Below are 23,030 nucleotides of genomic sequence, written 5' to 3'. Positions count from 1 at the left end.
CTAAATAAAGCAATTTCTGCATAAAACCATTTTTCCTTCTAAGAATAATAAAAAATTCAGGGAAGACTCTCCAATATACAGTAGGTATGTTTTAAGAAGGGAGGAGTAGCTGACTCAGCTGACTTCATTTCTTCGTGCAGGCCGTTCCAGAGTCTCTGGGACCTGACTTCAAAAAGGGGCATAAAGGTTGAGTCTGCCTGTAGACAGTGCTGAGGACTTAAATACCCCACGATCCTGCAAACAACAGATGAGATTCAAAACTGATATTACAAATGGATGCTTTATTGGATGGGAAATGTTTCTATTCACAATGATGTTAAATGTACTTAGATTAAAAACATCAAAGTCAAGTGTCCCTTTCAGTGAATTAGTTCAACATTGCACAATACCCAGCTCTGAAAAGACACACCCAACCATTGGTCCCTTGTCAGGAGTCAGAACATCAATGGAGCAGCAGAAATCCTAGAAACCACATCAGGGTGAATGAGGAGGAGGTCCACAGTCACCCGACAGTGTAAAGTATATGAGGGCATCGGAAATAAGCATTCAGATTTCAATAAACTCCTGTTACTGGTTCAGGATTCACAACTATTTTTAAAAAAAAGGTACAGATAAGCAGACAAAAGTCACAAACACACACTGACAGTTTGACAAGGACGTGTCAGGACTCATCTGTGTCAGGACGAACAGGAAAGGGAGGAGAACGAGTTGTACAGAACATTTTAACAAAAGCTAAATCACATTTTTAGGTCATGGAAAGCTTCCAAACAGTTCCCTCTCAAGACATGTAAGCACAGTTACAAACAGCTTTTCCTTTCAAAATAAGGGAGTCATCATTTAGTTTGATGAATCATGCCCCACAACTGACAGAAATCAGTAAAATGAATCAGTAAATTATTTTACTGAAATCAGTAAATTAAGTTACAAAATCCGACATTTGGACATACAATATCTCCCACTGTGGGATCAATGCACTGTTTTACTTCGCAGGAAGTGGGGCTACTCAGACACACATTTGCATCGTCACGGTTTGCTACAAAACTCTGTCAGTGTGTCTGCACATGACATAATAACAACAAAACAGTGGTTTCATTATACAGCTATGAAATACAGCAGACGTAAAAACTGAATAAAATAGAACCACCTTTCTCAGAGTAAGGCTTTTTCCCTCAAAAATGGCTTTAAAGTGAAACCATTTTAGATGTTTAACACATTTTTGCCATGTCCCAGCATCCATTTTGGCCAATGGCATGAGAAAAGTTTCTTGCCTTTCATGGAGTTATTGGATTCAGAAATCAGACGCCATCTGCTTAAATCAGGCCTCCGGGGGGGTTCGTCTGGTTTCAGCGCCTTCGTCCAAAAACGGAGTAGATCTCTCCACTTATTTCAGCTAAAATGCCTCCTGGCTCGGTCTTTACTCTGATAAAAAAAAAAAAAAAAAAAAAGAAAGAAAATGTGCTGGACGGGTCTTGGCAGGACAACAGTGGCATTCAAGTATCAAAGCACAATGTGAGGCCAGAGCTCTGCGGCTGACATCATAGGTCTGCAGGATTGCTTTCGAGGAAATCTTCCCATCGGGACGGACAGAGGTGCAGATGAAACACTATTCTGGATGGCAGAAAAGTACTGCCGCTATGATATTACTGCTATAATTCATTTAAGTGAAATGCTGAATCAAATTTGCAGAGTAAGCATTTCAGCTGCTAGTTGAGATTATGGTAAAAGAAAAGGAATTTGAGGAGGTGACTCATCACTAAGATTCAAGGTGAAATAAAAATCAGTTGCCAGCTAAGTGACAGCTCTTAATCTTTACCGTCTCTGTTTGCAAGAGGGAATGTCATGTTCAAATCTGTTACCTATAACCAGATGACGATACTCAAAGGTCACATGTAGCTTATATGTTGACGTGAAGGACACACTGGTCTAACTAGGAAACTAAAAAGCCTTAAGCCAACGTTGTTAAATGGAAGAAACATAGAGGGAACACTTTTTTTCTTATCCTTACCACTAGTGGCAAAAAATGTGAGGTTTGGCCTCAGGGTGTCACCACATGAAGAATTAAGTTTTTATCTGAACACCTGCAGTGTGGCCATTTTGGGACATTTCAGACTTGGCTCAGCTTTCCTCAGTGTCAGCTAGACTCAGCTGTACTTTAAGCTAAATTGTTTTTTTTAACATTAAACTGGCATGTTAACATACTTAATAAAGGTTCTTTCTCGTCAAGCTACATTAACATGTCAGCTAACATTAGCATTGGAGCGTTAATGTTCAGCTTCTTAACATGGGTGCAGTTGGCATGGTAACATGCTAATTAATTAGCATGGTCTGCCATGTTCACGTCATACTGTTAAGTTAAGTTGGGGTAGGAAACATTGCAGGAACTAGCAAGAGACAGCTAGATTTTGAAAGTATCCAACCAAAAAAAAATCCCCCCCTCCCTTCTCAGAGCGCGCACAGGTAGACATGCAGGTGTTCTTATTACAGTCCTATGACAGGCACCACAGAGAGCATTTGATTTTTTGATTGCAGTCGGATGTAAATTGAATTTCAACAAAAAAGTTTAAATAAAATTGTCTACCCCAGCTTTAACAGCTGTTTTCATCATCCAATACGTCAAGCCTATGACTGGGAAACTGAAAGCTGCATTATATTGTCAGTACTCTGTCTTTCAATCTTTCTCATCCCCTTCAACCCTCCCATATGACATGGCCTGCTATGTTAATCTTAAAGTACAGCTGAAGTAAACTACATTTGTTTTGAAGGTATCCTGTCATAACTTGGGAGTGTTGGACAGGTGTAACTTTAGTGGTACAGAGTCATTAGGTTTAATTAACTAGTGAAGATGAATGCCGATGCCAAACTGCATGCTCATTGGATTGGTTGAGATGGACTTTCACTGTGGACAGACTAATATGGACTTCAATAGAGCCACACTGCTAGCAGGCGTTGCAATGGACTTTCTACCACATGAATATTAATTCATGGAAAGAAACACATGAATCCTAACAGAGTCACTTGGGACGAGTCATTTCTTTCTTACGTGCCTTCAGACAGCCTCTCTGATGTTGAATGGTCAACAAATCCATATTCCTATGTTAAATGTTCTCTTTTGGAGATTATTGCCACCTCTTCCTTCTCACTCAGTAGTTGAGACATTCATCAAGCCGCTGAATCCAGGTCCAGACTGCCATTAAACTAAGATGAGCACCTACACAGAGACATGGCTTTTGATCTTAGGAGAAATGGGTAGCAAACTAATGATAGTTCTTCATTCCTGTTACCCTAACTTGATTTTTTTTCTTCCACAGGAGTCTTAAAAAGAAGAAAGAGAACACAGAGTTTTTTCAGTGAGAAATTGGCTCTGTGTTTAAAGCTGCACGATCAAAGAATAAACAGAGGAGTTTGATTTCCAGGCTCAATGAACCATCTCAGTACTGTGATGTTTTTCCACGCAGTAAAATCTTGGATCTTCCCATATATCCTAGTCACATCCTGGGATGGTGAGTTAAATTCCAGGTTCCTCATCTGTCCTCCATACTCACATTTTTAAGTTTTGGTATTGTGGTTTGAGTCTAATAAGTCAATCATGTCACAGAGGATGCAAGACCCTTCAGGTTATCAGTCTGGAAGGTCCCACATACGCATTTCTCAGGGGTGGAGGGCCTCTCCCTCTTCAGCCCAGAGGAGGTTCAGGGCCTCGGCCTGCCGCTGCTCTCGTTGGTGGATCCTCCGCAGGCGCAGGATGTAGAGCAGGATGGCTAGCACCACCACCAGGATGCAAAGTGAGAACAGGTGGTGGTTGTAAACAAAGGAGGAGCGCAGCCAGCTGGGGTGGCTCTGCCGCAACGTTTCCTGCTGCAGGTCCCTGGCGACAATAGGAGGGGCAACAGATATGAACAGACATGCTGGCACATGTTTCATACAAAAATACACATACAGTCAAACCATGGGTCACAAGGGAAGGGTGGGATGTTGATCAGCCACCCAAGCAGGCACCCAAAAAGGCAGACTACATTAGAAGCAGCATGTGGGAGAAGGAATGGATAGTAACCATGGAAACGACTTCTGTGCGCTACACAGCTGTAGCCTATTTTACCAAAGTTAAAATTATAGGCTACATAACTTTACCTGATTGGCCTTCATCCAAAAGAGACAATCAGTCTCTCTTCCAATGATTTGTGCTCCGCGTCTCATACAAAAAGTTCAAGACAATTCAACTTCACCTAACTCTAACAGGGACACCTGCTACTGAACAGACTGTTTCTGCTGCTCCCTGATAGAAGGAAAATGTTTCTATGTTAACCTGTTGCTCAGTAGGAGCCAGTTATTTTATGACCGTGGCTCTGGACTCTAACTTGTTTTAACAAGCTAGATAAAAGGTAACGCCCTGGCAGTGGCAAATAGCTTTGTTTTTGTTTTTGTTTACATTAATGTTAAATTGAGATTTACAAGAAATATTTTATTGCTACTGTGTAAAAGGGAATACTGCTGGTAAAAAGAACCTTATTTGTTTAAAGTGTTTTCAAATCACGTTATTGCACTTTTGTTTATATAGCAGTGCATTTCATTTAAAAGTGCACAATACACCACTTTAGAATTCATTATTCAATTTTGCGCATGACAATGAGATTAATCGCAGAAAATCATGGGATTAATCGCGATACAAAATTTTAATCATTGCCCAGCACCAATTTAAATATTTCTGTCTCATAAAGACATATGCTTTCTGTCTACTAGAGTCTAGAAGACGGGACACACCATCTTCTATCATGGAGGGCTACTATGTTTTCTTTCATTATGTCATACTTTGCATATTCCTCTGAAAAACTGTGCATATTGTGAATCCCCAGGCTCAAGATTAAAAGGTGACTCAGTACGGGGAGGGTAGGAGCCGGAGATAAAAAAAATGAAACACTAACTATTGCGATGACGTCGAAAACTATTCCTCTGAAAGCATGATATTTTCAATTGTGAGATTTTTCACCCGTGCTGTCCCGGTCTGTATGCGTGTGTTTACCTGAGAGGCAGGAAGCGGGTTTTAAACAGGATGGCTCCTAGAGTCCACTGGACCTCCTTGTCATAAACCAGCTGGGCTGTTTTCAGACTTGCGTAGTCGGTGGGGAAACGGAAGCCGGAGTGCAACACCTCGTACATCCAGGCTGACTTGAAGCACTGATACCTAGTTTAACAAGAGCATGATTAGAGGGACGAATGAACTGGTGTTTATTCAGTACACGTCTGCAAAGGGACAGTGACTATCACATATAGCCAGCTGCAGAGCTGCCCCTGAAACAGTTCAAGTCCAACCTGAGCCACCTACAGGCAAGAAAAGTTACACCATAGACTGTAGGTATACACATGCCAGTGAGGGCCACAGTCAGGAAAAATGGTATTCACTTCTACAATTTTGACACTTCAGTGTTGAAGCTGCAAATTTGTGCTCTGTTTTTTAAAGCTGCTGTTTGTGTTTGAGATTTTATATTTTGAATTTCAAACCAGCAAAATGTTAAGATGTTAACTAGAACACATTTCCTTATAAATACTGGGAAGATTGCTTTGCTCGGGGGTCATGATGTGTTCCCTACCCTGCAGGAAAGATGACCTGGTTACTTTAGGAACAGGGAAGTAAAAAGGAATTTTATTTAAGCAGGTTGACTAAGTTCTGTCTTTGGTGCCAAAAGATTGAGCTATAAACTTTGTTGTTGTTGAAATCAATTACATACTATATTTGTAGTTCACTGGTAGAAGGTTTGGCTCTGATTCTTTCTCAAGAAAAACACTTCGGCTCAGTTGTCAAGCATGAGCATAAGAGTTTATTGTCCAAATATCGATTCCATGTCAAAGCTTACTGTTATATTTAGAAAGGAAAATAATTTACAGCTACATTTTAAAATTAGATATACAAAACCCTCAGAACAGTTGGTGTTTTTTCAGCCTTTAGTCCTACTGAATTTCTATTTGAGTATTTTACATCCACTGGAGGTTTGAGTCTCCTTTCCTGTTGGCGGTGCAGGTCGGCAGGTGAAGAGCTAGTCTATCACTCACTGCACAGCACCTCCTTGTGGAGAAACTGCAGCCTGCTAAATGTGAATGGGTGAGTTTGTGACTAAATTACATGCTTAACATCTAAAAAAAAATCTGTTACTTCCTGTAAGCAATACAAAATCAACTGAATAAAGCAGCAGGGTTTTCAAACATGAAACAGTTCAACATCAAAATGACAAAATAAATGACAGAATATATATCACTGCACTGATACAATATGACAGAAGAATACTTAACCCTACTCAGAAGAATACTTAACCCTACTCTATTTCATGTTCATGAATGCCTGTACATATTTGTTCTACAGCATAGATATTTAAGCTCTTTCCTGGAAAAACCTCTGGCACACAGAAGGGATAAGTTCTCAGAACGTCGCAGCTGAGGTGTGTGTGTTTTCCTGGGAATAAACCGAAGATGAACTAACTAGCTATCTAGCATGCAAAGCAACAACCTCCATGGCTGAACAGAGAAAGAAAAGACCACCACCTACAGAAACCCATACTTGATGGGAAATACAATGAAAGATGTGCTTCATTCATACATTATTGTATGAATGAAGACAGTTTGGGAAGAGAGATGAACTTACCTGAGTCTGCTCATGTCAGCCTGCTGAGAGAAAAGCTTGTTGTCCAGACGCTGTTTCAGTGTCGGCCACTTGGTTGAGCAGTAGTCCTGCAGAAAAACCAAAAACACACACACACACACACAGCTGGTAACCTTTCTATGAACACAAATAAAATTAAAAGAATAAAAGCCTACATTTCAGCAAAGTTACTTATGAAAAGACTCAGGTGTGTGTCTGCATACCATAGCAGCTCGGGAGTACTTCTCACTGTCGTACTGTCCTCCTAACCTCAGCACGTCCTCCGTGCAGTAAAAAAACTCTGAGAAGCCGTAGAACTCACTGTTGCTGAAGTTGATGGGAGCCTGAAAAGACATGGCATTATAAAAGTGATTTGTTTGGCATTTCTGCTTCCTGAAGAAACAAACCCAGGATGTCCAGTGAACAGTGAGTTCAATAGGACTTAATGAATAAAAAAAACAGGATTGAACTGAAAATGCTAAAGACACCATGCCACTATATCATTGTGCGAACAAAACCCACTTGTAAGGTAAAAATTTTCATCTGTCTTAAAAGTTTATTATTAATATGACATTCATACCTGGTAGACGCCCCCTGGTGACATGGTGCCATTGTGGAGACCCAGAAAGGGTCGTACGGCCTCTTGACACCGAGTCCAGTCACCCTGACCCCTAAGGTACAATGTGCGGTTGTCCCTCACAACTCTGTCTGACAGACCAGCTGGCAGACAGGGGTCCAGGTACGGTTTGTCCTCACTCAGGCCTGTCTGTGCGGTTAGAAACCTGGACAGACAGGAACATGAATAAAACACAAAATGCTCAAGGACGGAAGTGTTTCAGCAGTTCTGTCAATCTATGCCCACATTTTAGATAATAATCATCAAAATAGACTTTGATAAAATGATCTATTATAGAATGTTTTAATTAGCATATTCATTTTGAGATATTAGTGGTATTGCCATAAACAACAGACGGCCAGTACTGATGGGCTTCTGAATTACACTAAGTCAGTTACCATCTGGTTGGATGTCACAGAAAATATGCTTTGTGCTTGGAGACACAAAGCCAAAAGAAGGGTGCCGTTTTCACAATGAACAGCTGAATATTTCAGTTTTTCCAGGTGTTGGTAGCAGTAAAATGCTGATGGAAAAAGCTTAGCATTTTAAATACTTCATTTATAACCTATAATAAAACCTTTGACCATAAAGTAAATACTGACAGAGGTTGTGAGAAATGTACTAAATCCGGCATTAGAGGAGATTAGAGGCTACAAATCATCTAGACCACTGTCTCACTATTGAGTTATCTAAGTTATTGCAATTTAAAAAAAACATTGCAGCTATAACATATAAAAAGGCATGCATAGTGGCCCAAAAAAATAATGCAGTGTGTGCGCGCATGTGTAGGTCTGAACCTGTAGCGGAGGTTTATTAAAATATCCAAAATAGGTTGAGCACCAGACAGGAGAATAACCTTAATCCTAACCTGTCACTCAAAACGGTCAATGAGTAGGATATTAGATAGCCCCGATCACTAGCTGCCTTCGCCACAAACATACACCAATAAAGGAAAACCACCAAACGCTAATTCAATTACTCCAAATAAAGCTGGTTGTATTCTAAGTCAAACAATAATGCACCATATGGTTGGTACACAAACACGAAAACAAAGAACCTTTCAAAATATATCAATCATATACCAAATTAAATGTCCACAATTCAAATGATAAAGAAACAGACTAGTGCTCCAACTTGAGGAGGAAGGGGGTGAGTGGCGTGTGTGTGGATGTGTGTGTGGATGTGTGTGTTCAGGGGGAAATCAGGCAGTTAAGTCCATTGAACTCAAAAGCTAGCAGTTTGGTTTAGTTCATTTAAGTTCTGGTGTGAGAGGGCTTGGGTGTGTAGTAGGTGTGTGTAGTCCAGTTCAACTGAGTTGCAGTGAGAGGTGAATAAGGGCGTATCTTGGTACCGCTGCTTCTCTAGCACTTCTATATGCATCACAATTTCACTCCAGGGCCAGGATGCCTCAAAACTGGAATAATTCAGCTAACTTTCTCTTCCCTGTGAACTTCTCACTCCTCTGTTCTACTCCATGCATGAAATGTTTGTCGTCCCCCCTCACAGGTGCCTTATTTATCTCCTCCTGGTCAAACCACACCCCCAATCAAAAGTAAAAGGCCCACTCTGCCACTTTTCTACAAACCTGTTCTTGGACAGTGTGTTGTTGACCAGCTGGTCCTCGTAACGCTGCCTGGCCATGTTTCCTCCGAAGCCGAGGAACGTGGTGACGTAGACTCTGTAGACATGTTGTGTGCGCTCAACATCGCAGCCCAGATTAAACTCTGCGAGAACACTCTTCCCCGCCTCCTCCTAAAAAAAAAGAAGAAAAAAAAAAGAAAACAGAGACATTACATTGCTGCAAACCATTGAGTTCAATGTCAAAACGTTTTGCAGATTGAACAGCATGTTTCCCTGAAACGAGGTAATCGAGGTATGTTTGCTCCTGTTTGGTGGGCGTGTCTCAGGTGTTACCCAATCAGCTGTGTAAACTTTGTAGACACAACGGTGTTAAAAAGGCAGGAAAATGCAGTGCGCTTGTGTACACAACAGGGTGTTCAGGGGACCACCGTTTCCGTTGAAAAAAACGCTTTGATACGTTTTGTCTGCGCTGAACTCGCCCCAGGCCAGCTGTCAAGTCTAACACAAGGGCTCAACCTTAACAAATGTATCTTTAATGTCAATGACAGAGCTGGAACAATTCACCCATTAGTCAACTGACATAATTTTTTTTTTTTATTATGATAGCTGATGAATTGTTCAGGTAAGATTTTAAGCACAAATGCCAAATATTTGATGGATCCAAGCATTCAAATGCTTTTCTTGGTCTTACATTACTGTAAACTGAATATTTTGATGTCACATTTGGCCTTTAATATAACTCTTTCCTAAGTTGTATAGACCAAATGATTAATCAAGAAAATAATCAAAACATTTATCAAGATAGAAGTTACTTTAGACCTAATCAATAACAATTTTCCTGTGTCAGGAGTTAAAACCATTACTCCTCCAATTATGTCTCACTGCATTTCCTTACTTCTTGTGGTGAACTGAAGGTGATGGCACTGGGCACCTCGTAGGCGATCTGCAGTGAAGCTCCGCCCATATCCATGATGCCCACTGTGCGCCGCCTGCTGATTGGCTGCTGGTTCTGAGACCCCGTTGTCACATCAACTGTGGCGTCCTCTGAGAAGCACGAAGGAATTATGGTATTATGTTATTTTGTACAAACAAAGCCCAAACAGTAAATAAAGCAAAACATTTGTGTCATTTTCAGATACTTCTCGTTAACATTACACCTTCACACTCACCCTCATCAGCATGATCAAAGCGGCCCAACACAAAATTAATGCCAATCCATGCATACACTCCTTCAGGGTTGACAGGCAACAGGAACATGTCATCACAACCAAGATAGGGAGACACAAAATACAGCAGGCAGCAATTAGAAATGACAGATTTAAGGATAAGTCCTGCCATAGTTAAGTGCTAAATTCTCTTAATTCGGTAAACATATACTATCATGCTAATTAATAGCATCATAGCAAGAAAGCATGTCATCTCACCTTCCTGTTTCCCAGAGATGACCTCTGCATGGGAACGGGAAAACAGAAAGTCAAACGCCAGGGGAACATCAGTGACCAGGTCCTCCAAGATGTCTGCCTGTTGGCTACATGCAGAGAAACAAGAAATGTAACATAGGTGAAGAGGGTTGAACACAAATAACACAAGCAGCAGGCAGTGCCGTGTACGGTCAAGTCTAATACAACAGATCTACAATTGACAGCAAATCTTTGATTCTTCTTTATGTTTCTTCTGCTTTTTAATCCCAAAATAAAAGGAAGGGTCGCTTTTCAGCAGTGACTTCTGCTTTAGCTTCCTTGAATGCTCCAATTAAGATGAGGAAAAGAAAACACTGACAGGGTATCAAGCATGAAGAGCAGAAAACACTATATACACTCAGTTGCCGGTTCATTAGGTAGCCCTGTGTAAAACTAATGCATTCTAATTCAAAAGTCCGGTTATAAATTCTCCCTTCATGAAGGTTATAATGTTGCGTTTGTGCTGCTGTTGAATTGTATTGCATCATACTGACAGGTGTTTCTATATATTTTGTCCACGCCATTAATATCTATGAGGGTAGACTAAATAACAAAAACGCCTCTCAGTATAACGCAATACAGTTTAACCGCATCATAAACTGCGTCCTCCAAAATGATCATACAGTTTAATCACCACCTCTCCAAAACAGTTTCAACATTATAACCTTCACGATGGAAGAATTTATTGCAGGGCTGTTGAATCATAATAGTTTAAGCCAGTGATGTATTAGAGTGTAACCACAGACTAACTCAAAAACTGATGTATTCAAACATACTACACTATCACATGTCGTTCTGTCTACCTCTCTGGCAGCAGCCTCATGCCAGCAGTGCAGAGGATGTAGAGTGGTGTCTCTTTGTGTTTGCTCTTTGGGACATGAGCAGCGGCGTAGCTGAGGAGAGGATAGAGGTATTCACTGGCCTGCGTTGGTGTCTTCGCCAGGGTGGAGATACCTGAGAAAACCACCACACACACACACACACACACACACACACACACACACACACACACACACTTTAGCACAATGAGGTTAAAAACTAAATGCTGACCGTAAAACAGCAAATTATATGGACACAGCAAGACACATTTAAAACACTATACCCACAGTGAAATGATTCATCTCTTTAGAGATAAGAGAAGACTGAATAAGGGGTTTTCATTTCTCGTTATTTATCAGCTGACATATTTACGCTGACTCAGAAACATCTGTTATTAGGTTGACATAAGCACCATCAGCACCAGGCCAATTCAATAGTTGGACTCTAGTTAAAATAAAATGACAATGATGACTAATTAAAAGCAAATAAACGATACTTTAATTCCCAAAACCAATTATAAATTATGGCAATATATGACTAATTAGGATTATTATCGTGCAGCCCACACTGTCCTTTCTGAAATCAATGCATGAGAACACGTTGTTCCATTCAGGTTGTTGTATGATGTCGCAGGGTTCGAAGTGCCACGTGGCCTTTAACTGCTACTTCTGGAACAAAGCCAGTGTATTTGATCTGCCAGCTGTGACTGAGACAAAAAGACACAAGGACTGAATGATCCATTCTGTTGCTATGACTAATGTCAGCAGAAATACTGCTCTCAACAAACTCCTTAACTCCAGATGAAACCAGCAAGGTTACCATACAATGAGAAACAGCTACAGAGTAATTTTCCTTCGTTCTGCTTTACATTTTCCATGAATGCTCTCTCCTTTCTCTTTCAAACACTCAGCCTTTCACTTTTTGGCAGTGAGCCAAAGGAACAAACAATGTTAAGTAATGATCCTCACGCTGGCACTAACATGTTCAACAACACTGAGTGAATTCTGTCTCTGTCTGGCACCACTGTAAGGTTACGCAATAAGAAAATAGGGATTGCTTAACAAGTTTAAGAGATGACGTTCACCACAAATTTAGCTGCATTTGCTCTCCACACATAACCATGGTTTAAGTTTGATTTTAAATGATTAAAACTACTAAAATGAAATAAATAAAGCAACAGAAAGCTGCTGCTTAGGTTTGCAGAGGAAAAAATAAGGGTGTACTCACACTGGGCAATCTGTACCGTGCTCGAGCACGTTTAACTCCCAAAGTCCGGTTCGTTTAGCCACAGTATGCATCTAGTGTGATCGCTAACCGTGCCCGAGCACAGAACCCGTCACAAACTCTACTGTGCCGTGCGAAAGAGAGCGCTTTTTTTCACAGAATGACAGTCGAGCTAGGTGCAGTGTGCTAAACTCAACAACCCAGCTGTGATCTAACATTAAGATAGCTCTCCATATTAGCTACGCTCCTTAAGGTGCGTCCCCGACATTGACAGTTGTGTTGGACAGATTTGACAGACAGATTTAAAGAAGGGGGGGGGTGGGGGGGGCAATCGTGCTCGGGCACGGTACAAGCCAATGGGGCCTAGTGTGAGTACGCTCTAAGTCTGTCGTGCACAAAGGAACTACAGTCGTCCATGGAGGACTGTAGAAACATTCATGCATGAATACACAGTTACGCCCTCAGCAAGCCCAAAGTTGTGTCTGCCTGTTGGTTTGCTTGTGTGCAAGACTTTTTACACAGCATCAACAATTTACAATCATCATCTTAAAAATCAAACACACTTTAACAAGAAAACACTAAAACGCTCGATAGTTTCATGAAGAGAGCAAAGCTAAGAAGAAAACAATCAGAACATGTGACAAAAACAAAACAAAAACACTGCTGTGATAAAGTCGTCCTCACCAGGTTTGATCTTCTTGACGACAGGTTTGCGGTCATGGTCCCTCATCTGTCTGATGTCCAGCAGGGTGTGAGGGTTTCCGTTATGGGGGGGCCAATAGTACACAAAGATGCGAGAACCACTGCTGCCACAGTCCACCACGATCCCATAATTCAGAGCAGGGTTGAGGACGTCAGTGGACTCCATGGACTCTGCGATGGAGAGGTACCTGGAGGAGAACAAACACAGAGACATAATGAGAAGAAGAATATACTCCTGAACAGTGACAATATAGCGTACTTAAAAGAAGCGTAGGAATGAATGAACATATGATATATTCTCATGTCTGGCAACAGTAAGGCGTACAGAGCCCCGTTTCAGAAAGCGGGTTTAGTGAAAACTCTTAACTTATTCATAAGCTGCTCACTGGCAGGTTTTCTGCAACAAACTCTGAGTTTCTCTCTGTATCCTCCCTCTCACAGAGCCAGACACGCTTCATTTCCTCATTGTTTCAGTACATATCAAAGTGTATTAGTTTACTTTATGTTAGAATCTAAATGCTGGTTGGTTATCAGTTTGTTACTTTGGACCATCTAAAGCAGTGGTCGGCAATAGGCGCCCTGCGAGCCAAAGCCGGCCGGCCAGCAATAATATCTGGCCCGTGGCCATGTTACTTTAATAGCGACAAAAAAAAAAAAAAGCTAGCGGCTGGTGCTGAAAACAGATCTCAGTCATGGCAGCAAATGTAACTCACATAATCACTTCCTTTTAAGTGACTGTGCCTTCAGAATAAAAGTGCACAATCGTTTTTGCAGCAGTACTTTATGTTGTTTTTAATTGAGAGCTTTTACTTTGAAAAGTTTTGAAGGAAATTCTACATAGTCTCTGGCGTGCTTGACACACCTCTTAAAAAGCCGTCAGAAAACGTGAGATCAGATTCCCCTCAAGAATTTTTTCTGCCTGGAGATACTGGGGAAATGAAATTAAGCTCCATAGCTTGATGTGGACCAGTCGCTGGGAAGCACACACTGCTGCACATGCTCAATTGTGCTTGATGTAAATCGACCTCTTCATAACCAATTTGTTGAAAAGGTAGAAAAAAAGAATACCAGCAACAAGTGGGGATTGAACACACAACCCCTCGAACGGTAGTCCTGTGCACTACTGACCTAACAAGTAATGGATCATAAATAATCAATATGTTCTGGCCCAGACTTATTTGCTGACCCCTGATCTAAAGTTACTGCTTTTACTTGCTTTTGCTCTCACATTCAATTATCATGGAGAATCAAGTCACCCTCAGAACAGGACCTCTGTATGTCCTTTTTCTTTTTAATAACACTGTGACACAAGACAGCTGTTAGTTTGTTAGAGCTATTCCACTAAAATGTTTATTACACATAAAGACTTATCTTAGCTGAAATTGTAAAACTCAGTGTGAAGCGTAATTACTCATAATTTGAATGGTCATCCTGCTGGAACATAATTCCTATAATATTGGAGAATATATACATTAATCTTTCTGAGTAAGCAGTGTATGCAGAATATAGTTATTGTATGATTTTTTTTAATAGGCTGCTTATAGTCTGACCATGTTTTAACAGCATTTCAGTGACTTTGTTTAAGTTAACTACATTTGTGGCAAGTACATTAAGTAAAGCCACTGAATGCTGTTGAACCAAAATCCAAACAGATGTCTGAAATGTAAAATCTACTACATCTACTGTATGTTTAATCTGATGCCTTTTCCAGGGTAAATCACCAAACTTTAACCTGATAAAATTGTGAGCTTACAATCATGTCTTTGATCTATATATTTTTTTCAGATCCTCAACTGTATCTTTCAGTGTCTTTAAATGTGCACTGTCTGCAAATACTGTACATGCATTACTAACTCTGCGTCCACTGGATTGAAATGGAATCTCTGCCTCTCTGCTATCATAGCAGAAGGGAGCTGCAAATAAAACGACGAAGTACCTTTAACTCATACAAGTCGTTTCTGTATGTCTATCTGTCCTTGGTTACTAAAACAAGCACCTAAAGTCTCACAAGTAAGTTCAACTCACTGAGCTTCAAAATCTAATTTGATTACTATTCTCACAAAGCTGGTTATCAGCTCGCTCTGTTTACTGAGAATTTTCCAGCCAGGCTACACATGTTTTCAGTTTCACATGAAAGAGGAGGGGGATTTGCATTAAACAGCCAATCACATGCAAAGAAGAAATCTTGACTTATATTCAGGTTGAAACAGCATATGGTCAACATGACTGAACTATGTAATGGGTTTTTTTAATCAATAAGGAATATTTCTTGAATTAAAACCTCACCACCCTGCGAGGTGACAATACGTATGGAGTATTATTTTTCTTTTAATCCGTAGTAAAAACAACAAAACTAAAACAAACATGAGGGGCAGTTCATGCTCCTGTTCTTTACAAAGAAGGACACCTTTGTTTTCAGAATCCTGCAAATTAAACTGGCAAAACCTGTTCAAATCTATCAGATGTGGAACTATTGTTCCTTGTTGATGGTGCATGTCTAAAGCCCCTTTTCCACTGCACGGTACCAGCTCGCCTCGCCTTTTTTCTGGTTTTCCATTGTGGAAAAGTTGTACCGGTACCTGCTACCAGGTACTTAGGTATCACCTCTGTCGAGGTTCCAAGCGAGCTGAGGCAATGTTAAAATGGAACGTGAAAACACGACAGACTGCTGATTGGTCAGAGAGAATATTCACTATTCACTGCATCATCATTGCTGCACCAGATAGAGGCCAGCAACAGAAAGTTTTATATTTTATCCTTAAATCCACTTCTGAGAAGTTTGAGGTGAGAAATCAACTGTGTAGATTTCAAATATTGACAGTTTTACAAAAAGTGATGGCGAAACAAAAATGTGCTTGAAAGTTTTCGCAGTTGAGGAGCTCCGCACGTGGCGGCAGAAGAAGCCTGCGGGAGGAGCTTGTGAGGCCGGCCAGCCGCCCGCTCACAGAGCCCTCTGCTCCCGCCGTCACACAGACCGCTGCAGCAACAACGGCAGAGGAAAACACAGCTGGAAGGTTTTCATACCGCTTATCTGTCTTTACATTCTGAGGAATGTTGAAACATTTTAACTTAAAAAAGAGAAAGCTGTGTGGATCTCTGATGTGTGCGTCGCATTGAATATTCCATTGAGGCAGTTGTGTGTGGCGTCGCTATGACGACGAGCTACATTGAGTTGTACCATCTCTGGGTGCTATCTGCAATGGAAAACGGAGGTACTGATAATGGAAAGACGGCATAATAGGGTTGTTTTAGGCCAAGACTGCCTCTCCGTTCAGCTCTTACGTAACCTAAAGCCTAGCTCACACTACACGACTTTTAGCCCGATTTGCCGCTCAGTGACCGTCAGGCTGTGATCGGGAGTAAATGTAAATCAGCGGTCGATCGGTGGTCGCCAGTCGTTATGTGTGAACTACTCAACGATGCATCAGAACGGCTCCCCGACACATGACGATGTCTGCCAGATATCTAGCATGCCAAATATCTGGAGGAGTCGGCCGACCAGATATCCACATCCACCCAATCAGAGCAGGCAGCTACTTTTTCACCTCCAGCTCTCTCTGTAGCTCAGACGATCCCCTGCTACCTGCGTGTGCTGATCCATTCTTTCACCCATTCTTTCACCCAGATTCTTTGTCTTTATAATTGCTATCTTTATAATAACAAACAGCAGCTGTTTCATGTGTAGGTTCGCGTCATTTCCTGTTTCACATTTCCCGTGTTTTCTTAAAAAAATGTGGTTTGGAGACCAGCGTTGGGTGACACAGCCGCTGCCAGCTCACGTAGTGTGTGACCCCCTGTCACCGATCAGTCACGTAGTATGAACGACTTCAAGACTCCCGTCACAAGATTGGAAGTTGTGTAGTGTGAAGAGCAAGGCCATCGGCCGACGCTGAAAGTCCTGTAGTCTGCACAAGACTTAAAGATCACGTTTGTGCAGAACTCTCGCCAGCTCATTCTGACACTTTTCATATCTCTGCAATGATCAGTGAATCGGTCTACTCACTTGTTGACTTGGGCCCTCGGCCGTCGCTGTGGGCCCCACAGCTGTCTCTGGTAGGTTCCTAGGAGGAGGAGGGCGGACGCAATGAAGAACAGCAGCAGCAGTCTCTGCCTGGGTGCACAGCCCAGAGACAGCAGCGACACGCTGCAGTACCAGGAGGCCGGCAGGCAGGAAAAGGTGATCCTGTTGAGGAAGAACACAATGAAAAACTACATTAAATACCGTGGGGGGACTGAATTAAAATCAGGTCATATACTGTTATATACATGAAGTTACACTGTACATCACAAAGCACTAAACTTATCAGGGCTTCTTGAGAATTTTCTCACAGAGGCCGTTATCAGTTTATTACCTTGCCATATGTCCACGTCAGCAAAAACACAAGATTTCACAGTCGTCACCTCATGGTGATTGCAGTCTGATTAGGACCCTGTCCAGAGTTGTGACTTTTCTTCTACCTGAAGAAAAGAAGAGGCAGAATAGGCTCAATACTGCTTAATTATTTCACAAAATTAAAAGAAAATGACTCAGAGTATGTCAGAGTATGAGTATTAGCGGTCAATTGTACTTTAAGATATAGTCAGCTCTGAGAAGACTTTTAAAATGATAAATCAGACTTTGACTGTCTGTTGTTGAACTCTGCTGCTGTTCTCTTTCACTTTTCCCAAAAGACAGCCATAGGTACAAATACACATGTGTACATAAATAAGTGCAAACTATTGCTATTATTAGAATGTCCTCTGTCCATTATGGTGTCCTATATCCCTGCATGTTGCATAACACACCTTAACACCTGCGTTTATACAAATACAATGTATGCGCAGTTAATTCAATTTTGATACATGTAAGCACAATCCAGCACCCTGCTGATATATTCCTACTGTACCTCCATGATGTTTTTTTAATTGTCCTATAATATTTGTGCGAAATCCCTCTAAAATGCTGTGTTTTTTGTTACCCATTATTTTGAAAGGACATTATATGTAACGTTTCCTGGCTTCTTTCCCAGCTATAAGCTAGCTATAACTATTGCATAAAAAAAACAGATTAGCTTGCCTTTGGGGACGGAACAAACAACACAAAACATTTCCAACCTTAGCTACACCAGTGGCTAAATGCAAGTAACCAACTGTTCAGGTACAAACAGGTTTTGGTTTCCAAACCTAACCAAACCTAACCAAACCACCTAACTAAACATAACCAAAATGCCACCGTTTCACGACGTTAACCGCATGATAAACGCTTTCTGGCTGGAAGTCCCGAGGGCTTAACTTCACATTTAGGTCACAGAATCTGATGGGTCGCAGACTCCGGTGCTAACGTTCGTGAACCGTTAACGTTAGTGTATCACTACGCCATCAAGCTCTTATAAAACTTACCTAAATATCCCTACCATCCGCCATGACAGTTCAGTCTGTCAGTTAAATGTGTTGTTACTTCGACAGAAACGGTGATCAAATGTTTTCCACCCACACTGTACTTCACGGAGATTCTTATAAAAAAGAAGACGACGAGGCGAAGAAGCGGAGCTGACAGAAAAATCCAACAGACTTCCGGTGAGCCGGCGTGGCTACGTCAGGAAGTGAATGTCTGCTGCATTCGGGTGCTGTAGGAAAAATTAGAACTATGTACCTGAACTACTCAGAGAAATATAATGCTGGTTGCACACACAACGCGATTTTTCAGCACGAAGCTTTCATTGAGTGAGTTTGACCGCTGGACTACTCGCCACGTGTTCACACTTTTTTATTATATACAGTCTATGGTTCCCACATAACGCGTCAACGTGAATAACCACCATCAGCCATTACTACAGCTGTATGAACCCAAAACAAACATTTTGCTGAGATTTGGTTGCAATAAACGGATCAAACAGATGCCGAATTAACTAAATCATGATGCCGATTTGTTAAAATTATTAAGTCATGCTTTGTCGGGTGTATCAGCAAGATAACAAGCTTACAACTTGGGAATTAGGTAAAATAGAATATACATACACACACGTCTTTTTGACTTTATAATATGTCTATTCATAATTGTCATGTCACGTCACATTCCGCCTGGGCTGTGTTGTGGTGAGGGAGTCCCCAGAAGGTAAAAGTAAACAATTACCGCAGTCCAGCGGCGGCAGGAACCTGGCGGTTTTTAACGGTAATGGATCTGATATGCCCAGCTGCGTAAGGTAGTAACAACGGGCCCCAGTGTAGGCTGTTATGATGGGCCCTTGGGCTACACCATTATAAAGCACACCCTGCGTTTGTGTCTAGAAGAGAACCCTATATTGGCAAATGTATGTGCCTTATTTCCTTGTTTTGCCACGGTTTAACAACTGATAAGATTAGATTTAAATTCAACAGTTCTCTTTGTGTGCGTGTCTCTCCAACACACACGCTGCTGCTGCAGCCGCTGGGTTGCGTGCGCCTGGACGCAGCAGTCTAAAGTAAATTACCATTATGTGATGGATTTTAGAGTCGGACTGTGTCACCTAGAATTTGCAAAGTACAGAAGTCAAAGAAAAAGTTATAAGAAGCATGGCCAGTGCTGTCATTGTCAAAATCCTGAGACGTCACTACAAACAGCTGAGTGCAGGAGGTGTCCTGCTGAAAAGACGCAGACTTTTTCGGGCAACTTCAGCACAACAACCTCGGATAGGAGATATATAAGCTGATGAAACAAATATGTGACCATGAAAAGATTGCTGACAGTATTTGGGACCGGCTCAGTATGACTGACCTGCTGTAGCTGCAGCCGCTGCCAAGGCTGACTGCTATGAGAAAATAAGAGGGAGGTGCTCTCAGAGACTGTTGCACACCGAGAGCTGCAGGGAGAGGAAATAAGATTCCAGGTTCAAAAAAGTGTGGGAAATAATCTGGGAACGAAACAGTACTGGGAGAAAGGACTAGGTTAGCCAAGGCAGGAAGTAAGAGTGAGACAAATCTATAGACAGGTGTGTGTGTGTGTGTGTGTGTGTGTGTGTGTGTGTGTGTGTGTGTAGGCAATATTGTGATAATGATTTTATATATTGTATTGTGAATCTGAGATATACTTGGATTTTGATTGACTATCTGTCTAATCATAAATCTAAAAAGATGTGTGTTCATTGTTTGCCAATAATAACCATGACAGAGCAGCATTTACCTTTCACATTACACATTTCATACCTTTTTCTGAAATCTATTTCTTTTTCACTCTTCACTTTGATGTCAGGAATATTGTTTATTTCATATTGACACTGACATTATCACATGTATTTCCAGTTATTTAGTTCATATAATAGGTTTGCTATTAAATCTATTCAAATACTGTTCTGATTTAAATGATGGTTTTAAAACGGGCAGATAAAGACTATAATTCAGAGGAATAACTAATAAACCTGTTTTACCAACGCTGTTATAATTATTTTAAGGCACACTACGTTTTTTATTAAGTTACTGTAATAATCCTAGTTGAAGTGAAAGGTTTTTAGACAAATTACATAAAAAATACCAGACCTCGCGATGCCTGAGAAATTTTTCTCAACTCAAACAGCAAGAACGAAGTGAACAGAGCACCTTTAGTTTATCTGTGTGTAGAAGTAAAGTTAGCTGTGGGCACAGTGTTTTGTCGGCAGCTAAAGTTACTTCTACAGGCCACACACAGCAATATACAACTACTGTGCTGCTCTCTTTGCGTCTTTCTTGCAAAATACCTTCAACAACCCACAACAAGCACGTTGCGGCAAACCCCTCTTACCTGCAGGATCGCAGGTGTCCTGCAGGCAGAGCTGCTGAATCACTAACGGTGCCTGAACTGGAGGGCTCGTCACGGATGAGGTCATCAGGTGAAAGGTCATAATGTGGGTCATTTATTTTCATTTTACTAATAGTTTGATTTGGCAGGCCTTCACAAAAGGGCAAAGGGCAAAGCACCTGCCCTTTTGCCCTTTGATGCCCAAAGCACACATTGCACCCCCCTCTGCACGTGCATGAAAGTTCCTCACCTATTTGAAAGGCATCTGACGAGCCTACATTGAGCAAAATCTTTGACAATGTCCTCAGTAATCCAAAACAATCTTATCTGGGAGTTTTGTGACCCTCTCCTCCTGTTCTTTTCTCTCCTGTCTCTTCATGAAACTACTTTTATGTGTGAACAGCTCGAATTCCAGCTTGCACGTGTGGTCTGTTAGTCTACTGGTCAGATTTCGCGTTCAGCAGTCTTGTCAATTGTCACATGATCAAATAGAAACTTAAGATTGGGAAGTCATTTACATATTACCAAGCAATCATCACTGCATGTGTAGATATGTGACACAAATACCAAAGAAAATAAGACTAAAATCATTCTGTTGAATCTGTGGAATGTATATTTTATATATTTCACTATATAGCCTACCTTACAGCCTACTGCTACAGACTTTTGTATGTAAAACATACCTACGCCCCTGGATATGCACTTGCATATAACACTTGCAGTTTGTGCTCATATATTAATTTTTCATAAATTGAAAGGTGATCCTATAAAATCTAACAGCTTTTGTGAGTCGCAGCGTTGGTCTGTTGTTTTGCCCTCCAGGTCGCCGCGCATGTCACGTGACTGAAGATTTTATTCAACGATGGATCTGAATTTGGGTGTGATTAATAAAGTAACTACTGAGCAAGGTGACATTTTTGAGACATTTAAAAAATTTGGGAATGGGATGATGCATCCTATTATTGACTGATCAGAGAGCCCCTAGGAAGGAAGATGTACTACTGGACTACTGCTATTTATACAGTATAAATAGTTACATTATTATAGAGAAAGAGCATAGCGTCCTTGGTGATGCGACAACTAAATATGAATTTACACACACACACACACACACACACACACACACAATTAACTGGTGTATATAGACTGCAGCCTATAAGGCCTTAAAGTTTGGGCATTTCTTTTCTTTCTTTTTCTAAATTCTTAGAATTTGAAAGGGACCTCGGCCAACACCTGAGACAACATATGCCAACATGTGGAGACATGAGAACATGCTGTAGAGTATTTGCTATTATTTTTTTTTTAGAGATTATGTCACCAGCTCCATCATTCAGCCAGATCACAACAGTAGGCAATGATCAAAAAACATTATATAGTTCACCGCCTACAGTAGCCTTAAAGTTTGGAAATTTTAATCAGAAGAACTTAGAATTTGAAGGAACCTGGAGCAACACTTTGTTGCAAAGTTTGAGAGCAATAAAGATGCAGAGCATCCCGTAACCATAATAATTTACTTTCACTCCTTGTGGGCGCACGTGCCAGAGGAGAGGGAGATACTGTGACTGAGATGACTCTGACCAACGTGCATAAAAATAAATTAGCCTACATTATATTAGACTTTAGTATATTTCTCACTTTACTTGGTTTGTCGCTGGTCGCTTTTTACAAATAAAGTCGCTGAAAGTCTGAAAAGGGCAGCGGAGACCAAACCATTGTGAAGAATATATGGTGTGGAGTAGATAAGGTTAGGGTCCCTAATAAATTTTACACGATTATGCCTTAAACATATTACAGATAATTAAGTGGAGTTAAGATAAGTGCTAAGTCCCTATTTCAGATTTTTTATTTTGTTGTGGTTTCAATTCCAACTTGGGACGTCCTACCTAAAACATTTCCCGTCCATGCATGTGACCTCCTGCTGTTATAAAATCTTCCACACCCACCGACGCTGAAACCCCGCCCACTTTACCTGCCCGCCTCATTTTAAGACAGATTTGACCAATTGAAAGTACTGTCGGTGACTGACAGTCAGTCTGTCGAATCAGCTTCAGCTTCTATCGTGACTCATTGACAAACCCACCAAGGTCCCGCCCGCTGTGCTCCGGGTTCCCGGTCTCGGCTCTCCTCAGCTGCTTACCGCGCAGTAGCAGCGACCCGCCACGACTTTCTCTGGCCGGCTGGGACACTAATACACTGCCGGGAAGACTAACAGCAACGGGCGGGTCGCTGGGGTCGTCGATTTGAGTTGACTTAACGGACTAAACGCTTGGA

At 41.2% G+C, this 23,030-nt stretch overlaps 1 protein-coding gene across 1 annotated transcript; it reads right to left on the bottom strand.

Annotated features, from left to right (window-relative positions):
- Window positions 1-261: 261 nt before the first annotated feature.
- LOC119897963 (ectonucleoside triphosphate diphosphohydrolase 7-like) lies at window positions 262-18,591 on the bottom strand. Its single transcript, XM_038712028.1, has 14 exons — window positions 18,410-18,591; window positions 17,383-17,488; window positions 17,034-17,213; window positions 13,013-13,218; window positions 11,089-11,239; window positions 10,250-10,353; window positions 9,995-10,054; window positions 9,721-9,869; window positions 8,830-8,996; window positions 7,209-7,410; window positions 6,853-6,972; window positions 6,632-6,717; window positions 5,018-5,179; window positions 262-3,865 (listed from the first exon to the last, which is right to left on the bottom strand). The coding sequence occupies exons 2-14, from the start codon at window positions 17,388-17,390 to the stop codon at window positions 3,649-3,651; spliced, it is 1,812 nt and encodes a 603-aa protein (XP_038567956.1). The 5' UTR covers window positions 17,391-17,488; window positions 18,410-18,591; the 3' UTR covers window positions 262-3,648.
- Window positions 18,592-23,030: the final 4,439 nt, after the last annotated feature.

Source organism: Micropterus salmoides, unplaced genomic scaffold (genome assembly GCF_014851395.1).
Source record: "Micropterus salmoides isolate LMB-PRFRI ecotype aquatic unplaced genomic scaffold, ASM1485139v1 Ms_hic_scaffold_1, whole genome shotgun sequence".
Lineage (NCBI taxonomy): Eukaryota > Metazoa > Chordata > Actinopteri > Centrarchiformes > Centrarchidae > Micropterus > Micropterus salmoides.
The sequence above is the reverse complement of the archived record's forward strand: the minus strand, read 5'-3'. Positions and strand labels throughout refer to the sequence as shown.